Source organism: Hylobates moloch, unplaced genomic scaffold (assembly GCF_009828535.3).
Source record: "Hylobates moloch isolate HMO894 unplaced genomic scaffold, HMol_V3 SCAFFOLD_17, whole genome shotgun sequence".
NCBI lineage: Eukaryota > Metazoa > Chordata > Mammalia > Primates > Hylobatidae > Hylobates > Hylobates moloch.
The window spans coordinates 64868784-64884470 of record NW_026652292.1 but is presented as its reverse complement, the minus strand read 5'-3'; the positions used below and the strand labels follow the sequence as shown (position 1 = coordinate 64884470).

The 15687-nt window shown below is 40.3% G+C and overlaps 1 protein-coding gene across 3 annotated transcripts in view; it reads right to left on the bottom strand.

Moving 5' to 3' along the window:
- The window catches only part of KCNIP4 (potassium voltage-gated channel interacting protein 4), a 549793-nt gene that overhangs the window by 111861 nt on the left and 422245 nt on the right, over positions 1-15687 (bottom strand). For 2 of the 3 annotated variants that reach the window (XM_032135708.2, XM_058430258.1), the window contains exon 2: positions 10002-10126. In XM_032135708.2, coding sequence (XP_031991599.1) covers positions 10002-10126 — 125 coding nt within the window. The remainder of the gene's footprint in view (positions 1-10001; positions 10127-15687) is intronic. The other variant, XM_058430257.1, reaches the window with a different exon arrangement.

The window sequence follows — 15687 nt, the reverse complement described above, 5'->3', positions numbered from 1 at the left end:
ACCATCTTTCTGCTCTCAACTGAGGACCAGATGCAGATGACCCAGTGGAGGAAGCCGGCACCATAGGCAATAGTGGAACCACGAGATGGAAGGAGTGTCCTCAACAAATGAGTTGAACAGAAACCCCATCCTGTCCCCAACGGAATCACATAGGATTAGGAAATGAAAGAGAAACAAACATTTGTTGTCTTAAACCACTGAGATACTGGAGCTGTGTGTTACAGCATTGATCCTACTCTGTCTAATACACATGGTGACTTGCTGGATACCAACACCCCCATCTCCTTCTTCTCAACTTTGAAATATGTTGCAAGAGTGAAAGGGATTTTTAAGCCACAGAGATCCCATTACTCATTTGATAGAATAATATTTGATGGGCAAACACAGGACATGAATAATCTACCAGATAGCGACTCTTGCAATGGAATCAAAGGAAGTTCTTTGTTACCATTTGAGATTGCTCTTAACATTTTTGAGTAGTACTTGATAAAACAAATAGAAGGTGTTAAACTACTGGGTGTAGTTCTTTTACTAAAGGAGCCATGCTCTTTCACTCCCCCTATTATTAGATTATTTTTCAATAAAGCAAATTAACAGCACTCAATTTTACTCAGTAGATGTTGAAGGAACTAAAAAGAAGAAAGTGAGAGAAGATAAAAATTTTATTGGGCTGGCCTCCAATCTTTTTGTTTGGGGTCATTCATTTGTTCACACATATTTATTGATTACCTGTCATATACTAGACACAGTCTGAAGGGCTGAGAATTTTGTAGTAAAGAAGGTGCAGCACCTGCTGTCAGGAAGCTTAAAGAATAGGGGAGGAGTCAACAAGTGAAGAGGAAACCCAAAATAAGCACTATGATGGGAGCACATAGCAGAGTCTCCAAACTTGCTTTAGGAGATATCAGAGAAAGCTTTTCCACAGATAATTCTTTCAACCCCAAAACTCTCAAGATAGCCCCGAGTCCTCCTCAGTTTCCCTCCCCTTTTAATCCAAACCATCATGACATCCACTCAGCTCAACCTCCACCATATATCCAAGCCCATCATTTCGCTCCTCTACTTGCTACTACCCTGGTCTAAGCCACATCTCCCTTCTGTCTTAATCTCTTGGACCAGCTTTCTAGAGGGTCTCCAGTTTTGCTTTGATGTCTTACACTCCGTTTTGCTTAGAGTAGCCCTCCAGGGCCATCTTAAAAAAAAAAATCAATGCTTTATTTGTATCTGAACTTTTAAAAACTGGTAGTTCCCCACTATCCTTAGAATAAAATACAAACGATGTTCCAGGTCCCAGCCACTCTTGCTCACTCTTGCCTCACGGTTTTGTTCTGCTCTTTATGCCTAGAAAGTCCTTTCTCTACCTTCCCATGACCGTGCCCTTCTTGACATTGTAGACACAATGCAATGCCACTTCCCTTTCTCTAGCCACCCCATCGAAAGAAGCTCCCTGCTCTACTTCTTTGTAACAAACGTCATCCTCCTTCTACTGCCACTAGATATTTTCTTATTTAAATATGTGTTTGCTTTTTGCCCCTCTTCTATCTTCTCTCAATGGAATAAAAACTCTAAAGAAAAATTACCTGTCTGTTTTTGTCAGTGTATCCTAAATACCATTTACAGTGATGAGCCTGAACTCAGCACTCAGAGAATAAGCCATGAAAAAATATATTGAAAGGAAGTCTACGTATAATGTGGAGAAGATGTAGCCATTGTCCTGATGAAGAAGGGAGTTGTGGGAAGCAGCATTTCTCACAGGAGAAAAAGTCCAGGTCAAGACCCTTCAGAGGGGTGCACTTCAGCTGCAGGCAGTTCCTTCTGGCTGGAGCAGAGTAAATAGGGATGAGTGAGGGGTGAGACAGGAAAAGTCAGCAGAAGATGGTTGGTCAAGGCCTGGCTGATCATAGGCTAGTTGGGTCACTGCAGTATAGACAGCATCTAACCCAATATCTGACTTATAGTAGATGTTCAAGAAATATTTGTTGGATGTGCATGTAAGACAATTGAGCCTCTCTTCTAATGGCAAAAAAAAAAAAAAAAAAAAAAGCCAGCAATTGGAACTCTGGTTCCAGTTCCAATCAGTAGGAACTGACTGGTTTCTATTTGTTCTTTAGAAAGACCTTTTCAGCTGCACAGTGGAGAATGCTTCAGAGGAAGACAGGACTGTAGGCAAGGAGTCTGGGCCATTGCAGACATGCAGATGAGAGGTGACAGTGACAGCATCGTGTGAGAGGCAGGGCAGTGGAGAGGGAAAGGCAGAGGCAGATGTGAGAGATACAAAGACTGGAGAATTGGCTGAGCTTGGAGATTAAGTAGAAACAGGAGGTTCTGAGGGAGCAGCCCAGAAAGACAACTGCATTTACTTTTTTTTTTTTTTTTTTTTGAGACACGGTCTTACTCTGTTGCCCATGCTGGAGTGCAGAGACACAATCTTGGCTTACTGCAACCTCCACCTCCCAGGCTCAAGGGATTCTTGTGCCTCAGCCTCCCAAGTAGCTGAGATTTCAGGTAGACACCACCATGCCTGGCTAATTTTTGTATTTTTAGTAGAGATGGGGTTTCGCCATGTTGGCCAAGCTGGTCTTGAACTCCAGGCCTAAAGTGATCCACCCACCTAGGCTTCCCAAAGTGCTGGGATTTCAGGCATGAGCCACCATGCCCAGCCTGGATTTCTAAGTGACTGCATAAATGAAGGTAACATTTTTGTCAAAATAATCTCTCCACACAGATGTATGCACATAAAATATACCTGTGAGAATAAAGGAGAAAACTAACAGTAGTTACCTCTAGCAAGGAGGGATGAGAAGTTTACTGTACCTAGGACACTTCGATATTTCAATTTCTAATCCTCTGTATGATTTAAAATGTTTAGCATGACATTTTATGAGTTTAAAATTTGAAAGAAGGCCGGGCATAGTGGCTTATGCTTGTAATCCCAGCACTTTGGGAGGCGGAGGCAGGCAGATCACCTGAGGTCAGGATTTCAAGACCAGCCTGGCCAACATGGTGAAACCCCATCTCTACCAAAAGTAGAAAAATTAGCTGGGTGTGGTAGTGCACGCCTGTAATCCCAGCTACTCAGGAGGATGAGGCAGAAGAGTCCCTTGAACCCGGGACGTGGAGGTTGCAGTGAGCGGAGATTGTGCCACTGCATTCCAGCCTGGGTGACAGATCGAGACTCTGTCTCAAAAAACCAAAACAGAACAAAACAAAAAATTGAAAGAAACAAATAAATCAAGAAGCATCTAAATGCCACAGAATATATTAGGTTGGTGCAAAAGTAATTGTGATTTTTGCCATTGAAAGTAATGGCAAAAAAACACAATTTCTTTCACACCAGCATAATGCATAATATAAACTAATGCTTAACATATTTCAAGGTGACATTACTGAGTCATTATGAATTTTTAATTACATTATGAAGTTTAGTAACTTTTGTACGTAGAAGAGTAAGGAAAGAACTGAAGGGCTCTGATATCTTTTGACGGCACTCTTAAAGATATTAAGTAAAACATTTCTCATTTACTTTCTTATCTACATGGATATTAATATCCTAAATTTTTAAAGGATAGTTTCATGTCCAGAGAATCTAAGCCATTGTTCAAGCTCAGAAATGGCAGTGGTAAGGTTTGAACCCTGGACGGTGCTTGCACTATGTCAGTCTATGGAAGTCAAAAGGGAAGTCGTGTTAACTGTTTAGGCTTATAGACAATCTTCCCTTCAGAAAGCCCTTCTTGTTGGAAATCTGACAGACAGTTCTGCTAGGGCAAAGGAAATAGCATTTTAACTCTGTTCTTACCTTAATTCTAAAGTACATGAATAACGCTTTGCTCTTAAGGAAGGCCTTTTATCTGAGCCTTTCAAACACTGAACAAAACCCATTATTACCCACCCTCCTTCATGGTTGAAAGAGAAGATTTTAATCCCTAATTTGCTGACAGAGAGACAGAAGCCCGCAGGAATGAAGAGATTTACTGAGGGTAACACAGTCTATGAAAGCGTTCAAGAATAATCCTGAGGGCTTGTGACAAAAGAGCAATTGCCTTATGCAATTAGCAGTGAATTCCTCTGTCCTAATCACTGCATCTTACTGTTTCCCATGCAAAGTTTAAGGGAACTAAACTTCTCCTCTTTCCTTTCCCACCATAAATCGGACTTAGTGCTTTTTATGTAAATGTACTTTGTAAAAATGTAGATCCCTATAATTTTACCCTCCATCTGTTTCATCTGTTTTTAAAGATCTTACTGCAGAAGTTCCCAAACACTTTGAATAGGGTGGAAAAGCTCCATACAAGAACGAAGATGTCCTGCTGGTTCCTTTGGCTACAACATCAAAACTCTTGCAGAAATGGAAAAAAAAAAAAAAAAAAAGTGTGCTTCTGTTCTTGATGAAATGCCCAAGGAGGGTGTCTGGATAACAAGCAAAACATGGAGGGTGGGGATTAACTGCATTTGAGATGTGACTGCAGAGCACATTCAGCTGCTTTGCTCTACAGGGGTTGCTGCCTCCTCACAAGCTCCACTGTGATGGATACACCCTATGTGGCCCCCAGTGAGTCACACCTTTTTAAACCTCCTCACTTTGAGTGCTGAGATGTGCAGTGTAAGGTCCCCTGAGCAGGCTGTGCCATGGTCAAGCCATCATGACCCCTGTGACCCACATGTACACATCCAGAAGTCTGAAATTCTGGGAGCCAGAAAGTCTGGGACAACAGGAAAACCACAAAAGAAGAAAAATGGCTAGTACCCATCTTAGCTAATTAGGCAACCTTGCGACATTCTACCATTGCAGCATGCTCTACCCTAACTGATCAATCAACCTAGTGACACTGTGCTCTATGACCCCTCCCACCTTGTGATAATGTACCTTGAAACCTTCTTCCCCTGCCGGCAATAACTGGCCCCTAACTGTAACTTTCCACTGCTTACCCTAGTCTATGAAATTAGCTCCAATCCCACCACCATCTGCTGACTCCCATTTTGGACTCAGCCCGCTTGCATCTGGGTGAATAAACAGCCTTGTTGCTCACACTTAGCCTGTTCAGGTTGTCTCTTCAATTAACGTGCACATAACGCAGAGGTGATGGGATGAGATGCCACACCCATGACTGTACTACCCATTATAGGACTAGAGAGACCCTCCGTTGTTGGCTTTGAAGAAGCCAGCTACCATATTACAAGGGAGCCTACAAGATGGCCAGCTGGAAATGGACTGTAAGTAGCCTCTAGGGGCTGCGTGGCCCTACATTGACAGCCAGCAAGAGGGGAATTTCATATGTGCAACCACAAAGAATTGAATTCTGCCAATAACCACAGGAGCTTAGAAAAGGATCCACGATCCAGAAAGAAATGCAGCCCAATCATGATTCTAACTGTGGCCTCAAGAAACTCCAACCAGAGCACTTAGCTATGTCATTTCTGAACTCCTGATCCTTGGGACAGTATATTATGAATGAATGCTTTCTAAATCCATTTAGTATTTGGCAAATAGTTACATGGCAATAGAAAATGAATGTAAACATCTTTCTATTTTAGATAAAAAAGATAGATAGTAACATAACACTTTATGTCAAAAGGACATTAGCAGGTATTAAAGTGATGCCTTAATGATATATTTGATTCTAATGGATAATTTTACCTATTATAATCCAGAGCAAAGAAAGAAAAGGAAGCAGGGAAAGATTCCGTAGAAGAAGGAACCAGCTGCCTGAAGCACAGAGGTCTAACTATTTGCAACTCATCTTGTGCCTTAAAAATGGGAAGAATAGGCTATTATTAATTAATGACCGAAATGCCAAAGCGGCATTGGCCTCACTATATTAAAACTTAATGCCCCACTATATCATTTACAACCACCTAAAATTGAACTGAAGCTATAACTGGTTTTGAAAGAGTGCAGCAAAGCAAGATTATGAAACATGTATATTGATACTTGTGTGACCTTTTGACCATTCATTCTCAAATGTGGCTTTCTGTTCATTGTCTGTTATAATGTAAAATATTTTTAATAAATTAAGGACTTCAGATTAAAAAAAGAAGAATTCCTAAGCATCATCCCAGTTAACTGAATAAAAATCCTCAAAAATAAGACCTCTTACCTCTCTCCAACCCCTACACACACACATACGCGCACACACAACACACACACACACTTCGTACACACACCAAAGACTTCATGCGGTTCCAATGTAGCTAGCCTAGTCATTGGTATTTGTCATGATAGAGCTCATCACTAATAGGTCACTTCTTTTTGTGCTAGAAGCACCTTGTATATGTTATATATCTAGTTCAATGGTTCTCAATCTTGCCTGCACAATATAATTACTTGAAGAGCTTTATAAATCCTAATGCTGAAGCTTTTTCCCAGAGCAATTACATCAGAATCACCAAGCATAGTAGCCATTATTTTTAATTTGTAAAGCTCCCCAGATAGTTGCAACATGCATTTAAGTTTGAGACTGCTGATCTGTAGATAATAGTTTGCATTTTCTGCATCCTTCCTAATATATAATTATGTAGTCCAAAACCCAAACACTGCCTGGGAGGTATGTAGGCCAACCATGACTGTCCCACTTTGATGGAACATACAACTGAGGTTGACCATTTGGGGCCATACTATAATAACTCCTTTTTATTGAACTTCATGTTTATTATATTTATTTCTTTAAAAAAGTGCAATCTAGTTATCATTATCCCAGTTTATAGACAAAGACACATGGTCTCCTGAGTCAGAGGGAACTGCCCAAATGAGTAACATGGCCTGAGGCTGAGTGACACCAAAGCTTTTGATGCCTGCACAAAACCAGTGATTCTCGAAGTGTGGCCTCCGGACCAGCAGCATCAGCATCACCTGGGAACTTGTTAAAAATAATGCAAATTCTGTGACCCAATCCCACCCCTACTAAGTCATAATCTTTCAAGATGGGGCCCAGGAATCTGTGTCTTGACAAGCCCTTCAGGTGATTCTGAGGCTCATTATAGGTGGACAGTGTACTATATTATTCTACATCAGCTGCTCACTTTTGGAGACTCAGAATCTGGCAAGAGACCTAAAAATGTGTGGGAGCCTCAGTGAGTAAGACTGTGTGAGAGAGGAGATTTTTCTCTCACTATCTTCCCTTCCTCTCATTTCCAATCTATATTAACAATCTATGTTGAAAATGCGAGGGGATGTATCAGAGATACCATATGGGAAAAACACGGTGGAGTTATGCTGGTCATATTTACTTGCAGGGGTGCCTGGCTGTGTTGAGCTACTTTCACACAAGTGTGACCATTTTAATATGTTGACGAATGGTTTATCCTTTGAATCATAGTATGGAGAGTTTTAAAAGTTTCATTAAAAATGAATAACCCAACTGTTTTCAGGGAAATGAGTTTGTGATCTTAAGGGCTTTGAGGTAATTGGTGTTCAGGGAACCAAGGCAGTTAGTTTGCTTTCTCGGATGGAAGCTGCATCAGCTTGCTGCCATGCTGTAAAACCCAAGTGCTGCTGACCTGCTTAGTGTATTTCTGATATGCTTAGGGTTCATTTATTAGAATTGTACATTTGACTAGGGGGAAATAAAAATTAAAAGGCCACTCGTGTTTGATTTATGAGAGATGTCGATTAATATTTTCTGAGCAAACTGTGAAGTCCTTTCTTTTAAAGAAGTATATAAAATAGGCTTTTGGCATATTCAGGTCTGATGGAAATTTGTCTCATGGGGCAGGGTGAGATGGGAGAAAGAGAAAGCAATAAAGATAGAGAAGAGAAAAAAATAGAGGAAGAAGAGGATGGGGAAGAGCTGAAAGGAGACAATAATTCACAAGGGGAAGAGACAGAAGAGGTGGAAAAAAAAGGAAAGGAAGGAGGAGGGAAGAAATAAGAGGTAGGGTCAGAAGGATTAAAAAAGGGGAAAGAAAAGAGTTTGGGAAAAGGGGGGAAGGAGAGGAAAGGAAGAAGATAAGGACATATGAGCAACAAAAAATAACATAAAATAAAATAAAGCAATTAATGCAGACTTTGGAGCCTAGCAATTTATTGTGAAGTGCCACTTGTATTAGACATGCTGCAGAGATGCTGGCTCCAAAGATTAATGATGGCAGTAATCATGATTCCAATTTATAGCAAATGCAATGAAAGGCAGCCAGACCCCAAACAGAGAAACCCTATGGGGATGGCAGTGGAATAATAACATAGCAGCAGTCGAGGAATACAGGGATGCTGAGAGATTGGATTCAGTTCTCCTGTGTTCAACAACCAATCTGTATCTGATGTACACTCCAATGTTAAAAAGAAAAAAAAAGTATACTTATTACTAGATCTTTGAATTAGAGGTGTTCACATGAACACATGTGAAGTTTTATTCTGTGATTCACCTCCTCTGAGCACTGACTTTTGGCCCAGATTGGTCTTTTACACCTCCTTTCCTTTCTGTCCTTGCTGCTCAGTGTTTTTCTACTGCCAGTGGTCAATACCGCTGTTTCACTGCAAATGCCTACTGTGTCTGAAGCCTGGAACCGTTGCAGAATAGGCATAACTATTCATCCTCTTTCCTAGTTGTCAAAGCCCTTTTCCTTTTATGCACGTTTATTTGTATGTATTGTCTTGATAGATTACCTATCAAGATTCCTTTAATCAGTGGTCTGTGTGTGTGATGAGCACTCATCTCCATTATAATCTCCTCTGCCCCATCTATTGCCACGAAGTCCTAAGTCTTTGCAGATGATCAAGTTTTGGAGGAGAAACAAATTTACTCTACATAATAGAGGGAGAAAAACTTGAGAAAGCCCAGGGCAAGGAGAAGGGGGTGAGGAGTAGAAATGGGAGAAAGACAGACCCCATTCGTTCAGACAGATGGTGGAAACTTGTGTGCTGTGCGCATGCGGAAACCCTATAAAAATATTCTGCAGTGTCAACTACCGGTGTGAATTCTCTGAGTAAATTGTTGTTGGGGATCCTAAAGAAGAAGCAGAGATTCTTATCTGGTCTGCATAAGGTTGGACAAAGGCAGCAGCTGTGGTGGTCAGATGTGAAGAGGATGGAATTAGAAGAAATCCTTGGACATCACAGACTTCTACATGCCCTGGAACTGCGGATCTTAGGGAAGGAGTTTCAAAAGTGACCAAAGCAATTTAATTTGGATCTCCAGGGGTGCCTGTAGCTACTTTGGTTTCCATATGTATAAGAACAAACTATATGTTGGGGTGTGTATGTTATTTGATACATAAACATTTGATGCCTTTAAGGATGAACTGTTTTCAGATAGATTCATGACAGCAAGTTTTCTCTCCCTATTCAGACCATAAGCTCCTTAAGGATAGAAGTATATCTTTTCTGGCTTTTGAATAACCTGGAGCATCTAGTTTAACCCTTAGCACATACAAAGTATTTGGTAAGAGACTGTGTCTCATAGACTGCCTGGATCCACTCACTTTCTCTCACCCCACCCTCTGGGGTTTTCCAGGCTCTCACTCCCTTTTGAAGATGGTTCACCCAGGAGGGAGAGTCATCTGCACACCTGGATTGCAGAGAACCAGGTACAGTGATGACCTACAGACACCTGTGGTTTACAGACATTGGCAGCATGATTTTTTAAACTATAAAAGTTACAGCGATTATCCTCCAATTCCAGGAATGGAATCCCTTGATAGGCCTCTATCTATATTCGAGACTCAAGTCAAGCACCAGCCTGTATTTAAAAACTAAGGAAACAATGGAAGTTTATTGAAATTACGTCATTATAGTTGATGAAGAAAAAATATTTCAACCAAGAACTGAATTGAATAAAACTTTCTCAGAAACTCTCTTTGTTTAATGGGCAATTACAGTGTACCAGCATGGGTGTGCCACAGAGAATCAAAGTCCACAGATACTGATTATATTCCTATCTAGGAAGGATCAGTATGAAATACACATATGATGGGGCTTTCATAGAATGGGTTATTTTCCCCCTTTTTGTCTCATTTCTTAATGCTCCTCTGGGAACCGTGTGGAGGTAAAGTAAAAAGAAAGTTCTTACGTTCTTAAATCCTCTGTAAAGGATCTGAAGCTCTTTCTTGGTAAATTTGCTCTGGGCTTCCAGAAGCTCAAGGGCCTCGGGCCGATGCCTGACGGTGGCCATCTCCAGTTCATCTTCCACGCTGTCTGTGGAGGAAAACAAGAGTCTTAGGACCAGCTGCTGTTCACTGAGGCTTACACATAGCAACGCAGGAAAACGGAAGAACATGTCTGCTAATGTCTGTGATTGTCCACAGAAGAAGGACCCTCACAATGCCAACAAGGCCTTTACATTCCCCAGTTTAAGCATATTAAGCTGAAACACTTGTACATGATTTTTTTTTGCATAGTCTTGTCATTAATGCAGATATTACAACTCTAGCATTTTTTTAAGATAACAAAAAAGCACAGAAATTTATTTCAGATAATCAGTGGATTATATGATTACTTCAAATAAAAAGCTTAAGGAACAATATATATTACTCTATAAATCTAACAGTGTAGTAACATATATTTCTTTTTTTTCCAATGTTTAAGTTCAGAGGTACATGTGCAGGATGTGCAGGTTTGTTACATAGGTAAACGTGTACCATGGTGGTTTGCTGCACAGATCATCCCATCGCCCAGGTATGAAGTCTAGCATCCATTAGCTATTCTTCCTGATCCTCTCCCTCCCCAAACAGGTGCCCAGTGTGTGTTTTTCCCTGGCAGCGTATCCATGTGTTCTCATCGATCGGCTCCGCCTTACAAGTGAGAACATGCAGTGTTTGGTTTTCTGTTCCTGCATTAGTTGGCTGTAGATAATAGCTTCCAACTCCATCTATGTGCCTGCAAATAAAATGATCTCTCTCATTTTTATGGCTGCATAGTATTCCATGGTGTATATGTAGCACATTTTCTTTATCCAGTCTATCATTGGTGGGCATTTAGGTTGATTTTGTGACTTTCCTATTGTGAATAGTGCTGCAATGAACATATGCATGCATGTATCATTTATAATAGAATGAATTATATTCCTTTGGGTATATACCTGGTAATGGGATTGCTGGCTCAAATGGTATTTCTGCCTCTAGGTCTTTGAGGAATCACCACACTATCTTCCACAATGGTTGAACTAATTCACACTCCCACCAACAGTGTAAAAGTTTCCCTTTTTCTCTACAACCTCACCAGCATCTCCAGCATTTTTAAGGTATAGTTAGAAAAACATAAAAGATCACCAATAGTCCAACCTGGAATTTGTTTCTATATAACAACCACTAGTTATAAACAGTGCAATTGTCATTTAATAATAATCAGTTTTGTGCCCTATGTATAATGCAACTACAAGATAGACTCTACTAATGTTCTCTAAGGATTCCATTGAAATCAGATACTTTGCCCAGTTAGTTGGGAGGCTGAGGGGGGAGGAGTGCTTGAGCCCAGGAGGCTGAGGCTGCAGTGAGCAGTGATGGAACCACTGCAGTCCAGTCTGGGTGACAGCATGAGACCCTATCTCAAACAAACAAACAAACAAACAAACAAACAAACAAAAATAGAACCTTAGACTGTCAGAATTGAAGGACGTCTGAAGAAAGATATAAGAAGACAGAGAAAGAAGGAAACCTCCCTAATTCACTCTATGAAGCCAGCATCACCCTAATAACAAAACCAGCAAGTGACATAACCAACAGGGAACACTACGGACCGATATCCTTGATGAACATAGATGTTAAAATCCTTAACAAAATACTAGCTAGCTGAATCCAACAACATATCAAAAAGATAATCCACCACGATCAAGTCGGTTTCACGCTAGGAATGCAGGGATGGTTTAACATACACAGGTCAATAAAAGTGATATGCCACATAAACAGAATCAAAAACAAAAATCACATGATCATCTCAGTAGATGCTGAAAACTGTTCAACAAAATCCAACATTCCTTTATGAATAAAACTCTCAGCAAAATTGGCATACAAGGCACATACTTTAATGTAATAAAAGCCATCTGTGACACACCCACAGCCAACATAATACCGAATGGGGAAAAGTTGAAAGCATTCCCTCTGAGAACGGGAACAAGACAAGGATGCCCACTGTCCCCATTCCTCTTCAACATGGTATTGGAAGTCCTAGCCAGAGCAATCAGACAAGAGAAAGAAATAAAGGGCATCCAAATTGGTAAAGAGGAAGTCAAACTGTCATTGTTTGTTGATGACATGATTGTTTACCTTGAAAACCCTAAGGACTTCTTCAGAAAGCTCCTAGAACTGATAAAAGAATTCAGTGAAGTTTCTGGATGGAAGATTAATGTACACAAATCAGTAGCTCTTCTATACATAACAGTGACCAAACAGAGAATCAAATCAAGAACTCCACCCCTTCACAATAGCTGCAAAAATATAAAATACTTAGGAATGTACCTAACAAAGGAGTCAAAAGACCCCTACAAGGAAAACTACAAAACACTGTTGAAAGAAATCATGACACAAACAAATGGAAACACATCCCATGCTCATGGATGGGTAGAATCAATATCGTGAAAATGACCATACTGGCTGGGCACGGTGGCTCACGCTTGTAATCCCGGCACTTTGGGAGGCTGAGGCGGGCAGATCACGAGGTCAGGAGATCGAGACCATGGTGAAACCCCGTCTCTACTAAAAATACAAAAAAAAAAAAAATAATTAGCCGGGTGTGGTGACAGGCACCTGTAGTCCCAGCTACTCAGAGAGGCTGAGGCAGGAGAATGGTGTGAACCCGGGAGGTGGAGCTTGCAGTGAGCCAAGATCGCACCACTACACTCTAGCCTGGGTAACAGAGCAAGACTCCGTCTCAAAAAAAAAAAAAAAAAAAAAGAAAATGACCATACTGTCAGAAGCAATCTACAAATTCAACGTAATCCTCATCAGAATACCACCATTATTCTTCACAGAATTGGAAAAAGCAACTCTAAAATTCATGTGGAACCAAAAAAGAGCCCACATAGCCTCATAGCCAAAGCAAGACTAAGCAAAAAGAACAAATCTGGAGGCATCATACTACCTGATTTCAAACTATGCTATAAAGCCATAGTCACCAAAACAGTGTGATACTGGTATAAAAATTGGCACATGGACCAATGGAACAGAATAGAGAATTTGGAAATAAACCCAAATACTTACAGCCAAATGATCTTTGACAAAGCAAACAAAAACATAAAGTGGGGGAAATGACACCCTTTTCAACCAGTGGTGCTGGGATAATTGGCTAGCCTCATGTAGGAGAATGAAACTGGGTCCTCTTCTCTCACCTTATACAAAAATCAACTCAAGATGGATTAAGGACTTAAATCTAAGACCAGATACTGTAAAAATTCTAGAAGATAACATTGGAAAAACCCTTTTAGACAAGGGTTCATGACCAAGAACCCAAAAGCAAAAGCAACAAAAACAAAGATAAATAGCTGGGACCTCATTAAACTAAAGAGCTTTTGCATGGCAAAAGGAACAGTCAGCAGAGTAAACAGACAACCCACAGAGTGGGAGAAAATCTTCACAATCTATACATCTGACAAAGGACTAATATCCAGAATGTACAACGAACTCAAATCAGTAAGGAAGAAACTAACAACCCCATCAAAAATCAAGCTAAAGACATGAATGGACGATTCTCAAAAGAAGATATACAAATGGCTAACAAACATGAAAATATGCTCACCATCACTAATGATGAGGGAAATGCAAATCAAAACCACAATGCAATACCACCTTACTCCTGCAACAATGGCCATAATCAAAAAATCAAAAAACAGAAGATATTGGTGTGGATGTGGTGAACAGGGAACACTTCTACATTGCTTGTGGGAATGTAAACTAGCACAGCCATTATGGAAAACAGTGGGGAGATTCCTTAAAGAACTAAAAGTAGAACTACCGTTTGATCCAGCAATCCCACTACTGGGTATCTGCCCAAAGGAAAAGAAGTCATTATTCAAAAAAGATACTTGCACGTGCATGTTTACAGCAGCACAATTCACAATTGCAAAATCGTGGAACCAACCCAAATGCCCATCAATCAATGAGTGGATAAAGAAACTGTGATATATTTATATAATGGAATACCACTCAGCCACAAAAAGGAATGAATTAATGGCATTTGGAGTGACCCGAATGAGATTGGAGACTATTATTCTAAGTGATGTAACTCGGGAATGGAAAACCAAACCTCATATGTTCTCACTGATTTGTGTGAGCTAAGCTATGAGAACGCAAAGGCTAAGAATGATACAATGGACTCTGGGGACTTGGGGGGGAAGAGTGGGAGACAGGAGAGGGATAAAAGACTACCAATATTGTGCAGCGTATACATGGGTGATGGGTACACCAAAATCTCACAAATCACCACTGAAGAACTTACTCATGTAACCAAATACCACCTGTACCCCAATAATTTATGAGGAAAAAAAGAATTGAAGGACATCTGCGCATTTTACAAGTAAAGTGAAAAAAGAAATCAGATAGTTTGCCTTGGGCTACAAAATAAAATGTTCAGATTAGGTGCTGACGTGGGTAAAGTAAACAGCAGCCAGTTGGTTTCATGGGTACATACTGGATGGACGGGGGCCTAAGGGATGTTCTATTTAGGTCCATTTTGTAGTCAAGAGTCAATAGGTATAGATAAGCTTTAAAATATTGGACTTTGCTTTGTGAATTATGTTTACACTATAATTTCTCAAAGATGTTTTATGCAAAAAGGAATTTTGTGCCCATAAGATGTTTGGAAAATACTGTGAACTTTAATGTAATTTTGTCACAAAATATTAAAATATACAGGTTTGAGAAGACCTGTAACAAGAAGTCCTGTTTAACTTTGCATAACCCAACTGACCCCAAAGGTATTTGTCCATAGAACATTTTCTGGCCTAAGTAACATCTGGTAATATCTCCACATTTGCCCTAGGGTCATGTAAGCACAAGTCTGGAGGATTTGGAAATATATTAGGGTTCAGGTGCTTGTATCTCAAATATCATCCTTCAGTCCAGCTCCCTTGAAGTGGGGTCAGATAGTGGCCTATGGGAATTCTCTCTGTTGTGTAAACCAGGCCACATCTCAGATGAGGAACTTAGCAGGAATAAAAACATCCAGGCTCAGTATGAAGCCATGGCTTCCCTTTTCTATCGTTTCTTCTTGACTACAGATTCTAGACTTAGAGAGAAGAGTCTAAGGATAACAGTCAGCTCCTCTCATCCCAGGGCCACTAGGACCCCAATCCCTTGTCGCATGGGTCAGTTGGAAATGTAGTCCTTTTTGCCAAAGTCGAGCCATTTTTGACACTAATAACGCTGCCTCTTGCTAACATCTGCTCCTCCTTACTACTCTGCCTCACTGACACCATTGAGGAGCAAAAGCTCTCACTTAGCAATGAAAAGAAGGTCAGTGGCACCCTAATCTTAGCATATCTTAATTATTGCCCTCAAGGAACTTACAAAAAAAAATATTGGTGATGAAACAAACACTTGGAGTGGCTATATTTGTGAAAATGAGTAATAGGAGATGAAAACAAACATTTGCTTTGTACTTTTTATATTATAATAACTTATCTGGAAAGAATGAAATGGAAAAGCTTCAGAATAGTGATGGATGAATAAAAATAATAGAAAAGGACATGGAAAGATGAGAAGGCTAAGAATAAACTGAGCTGACAAGGATAAAATTGATGAGAAACTAAGTAGTTGTGCTCCTAA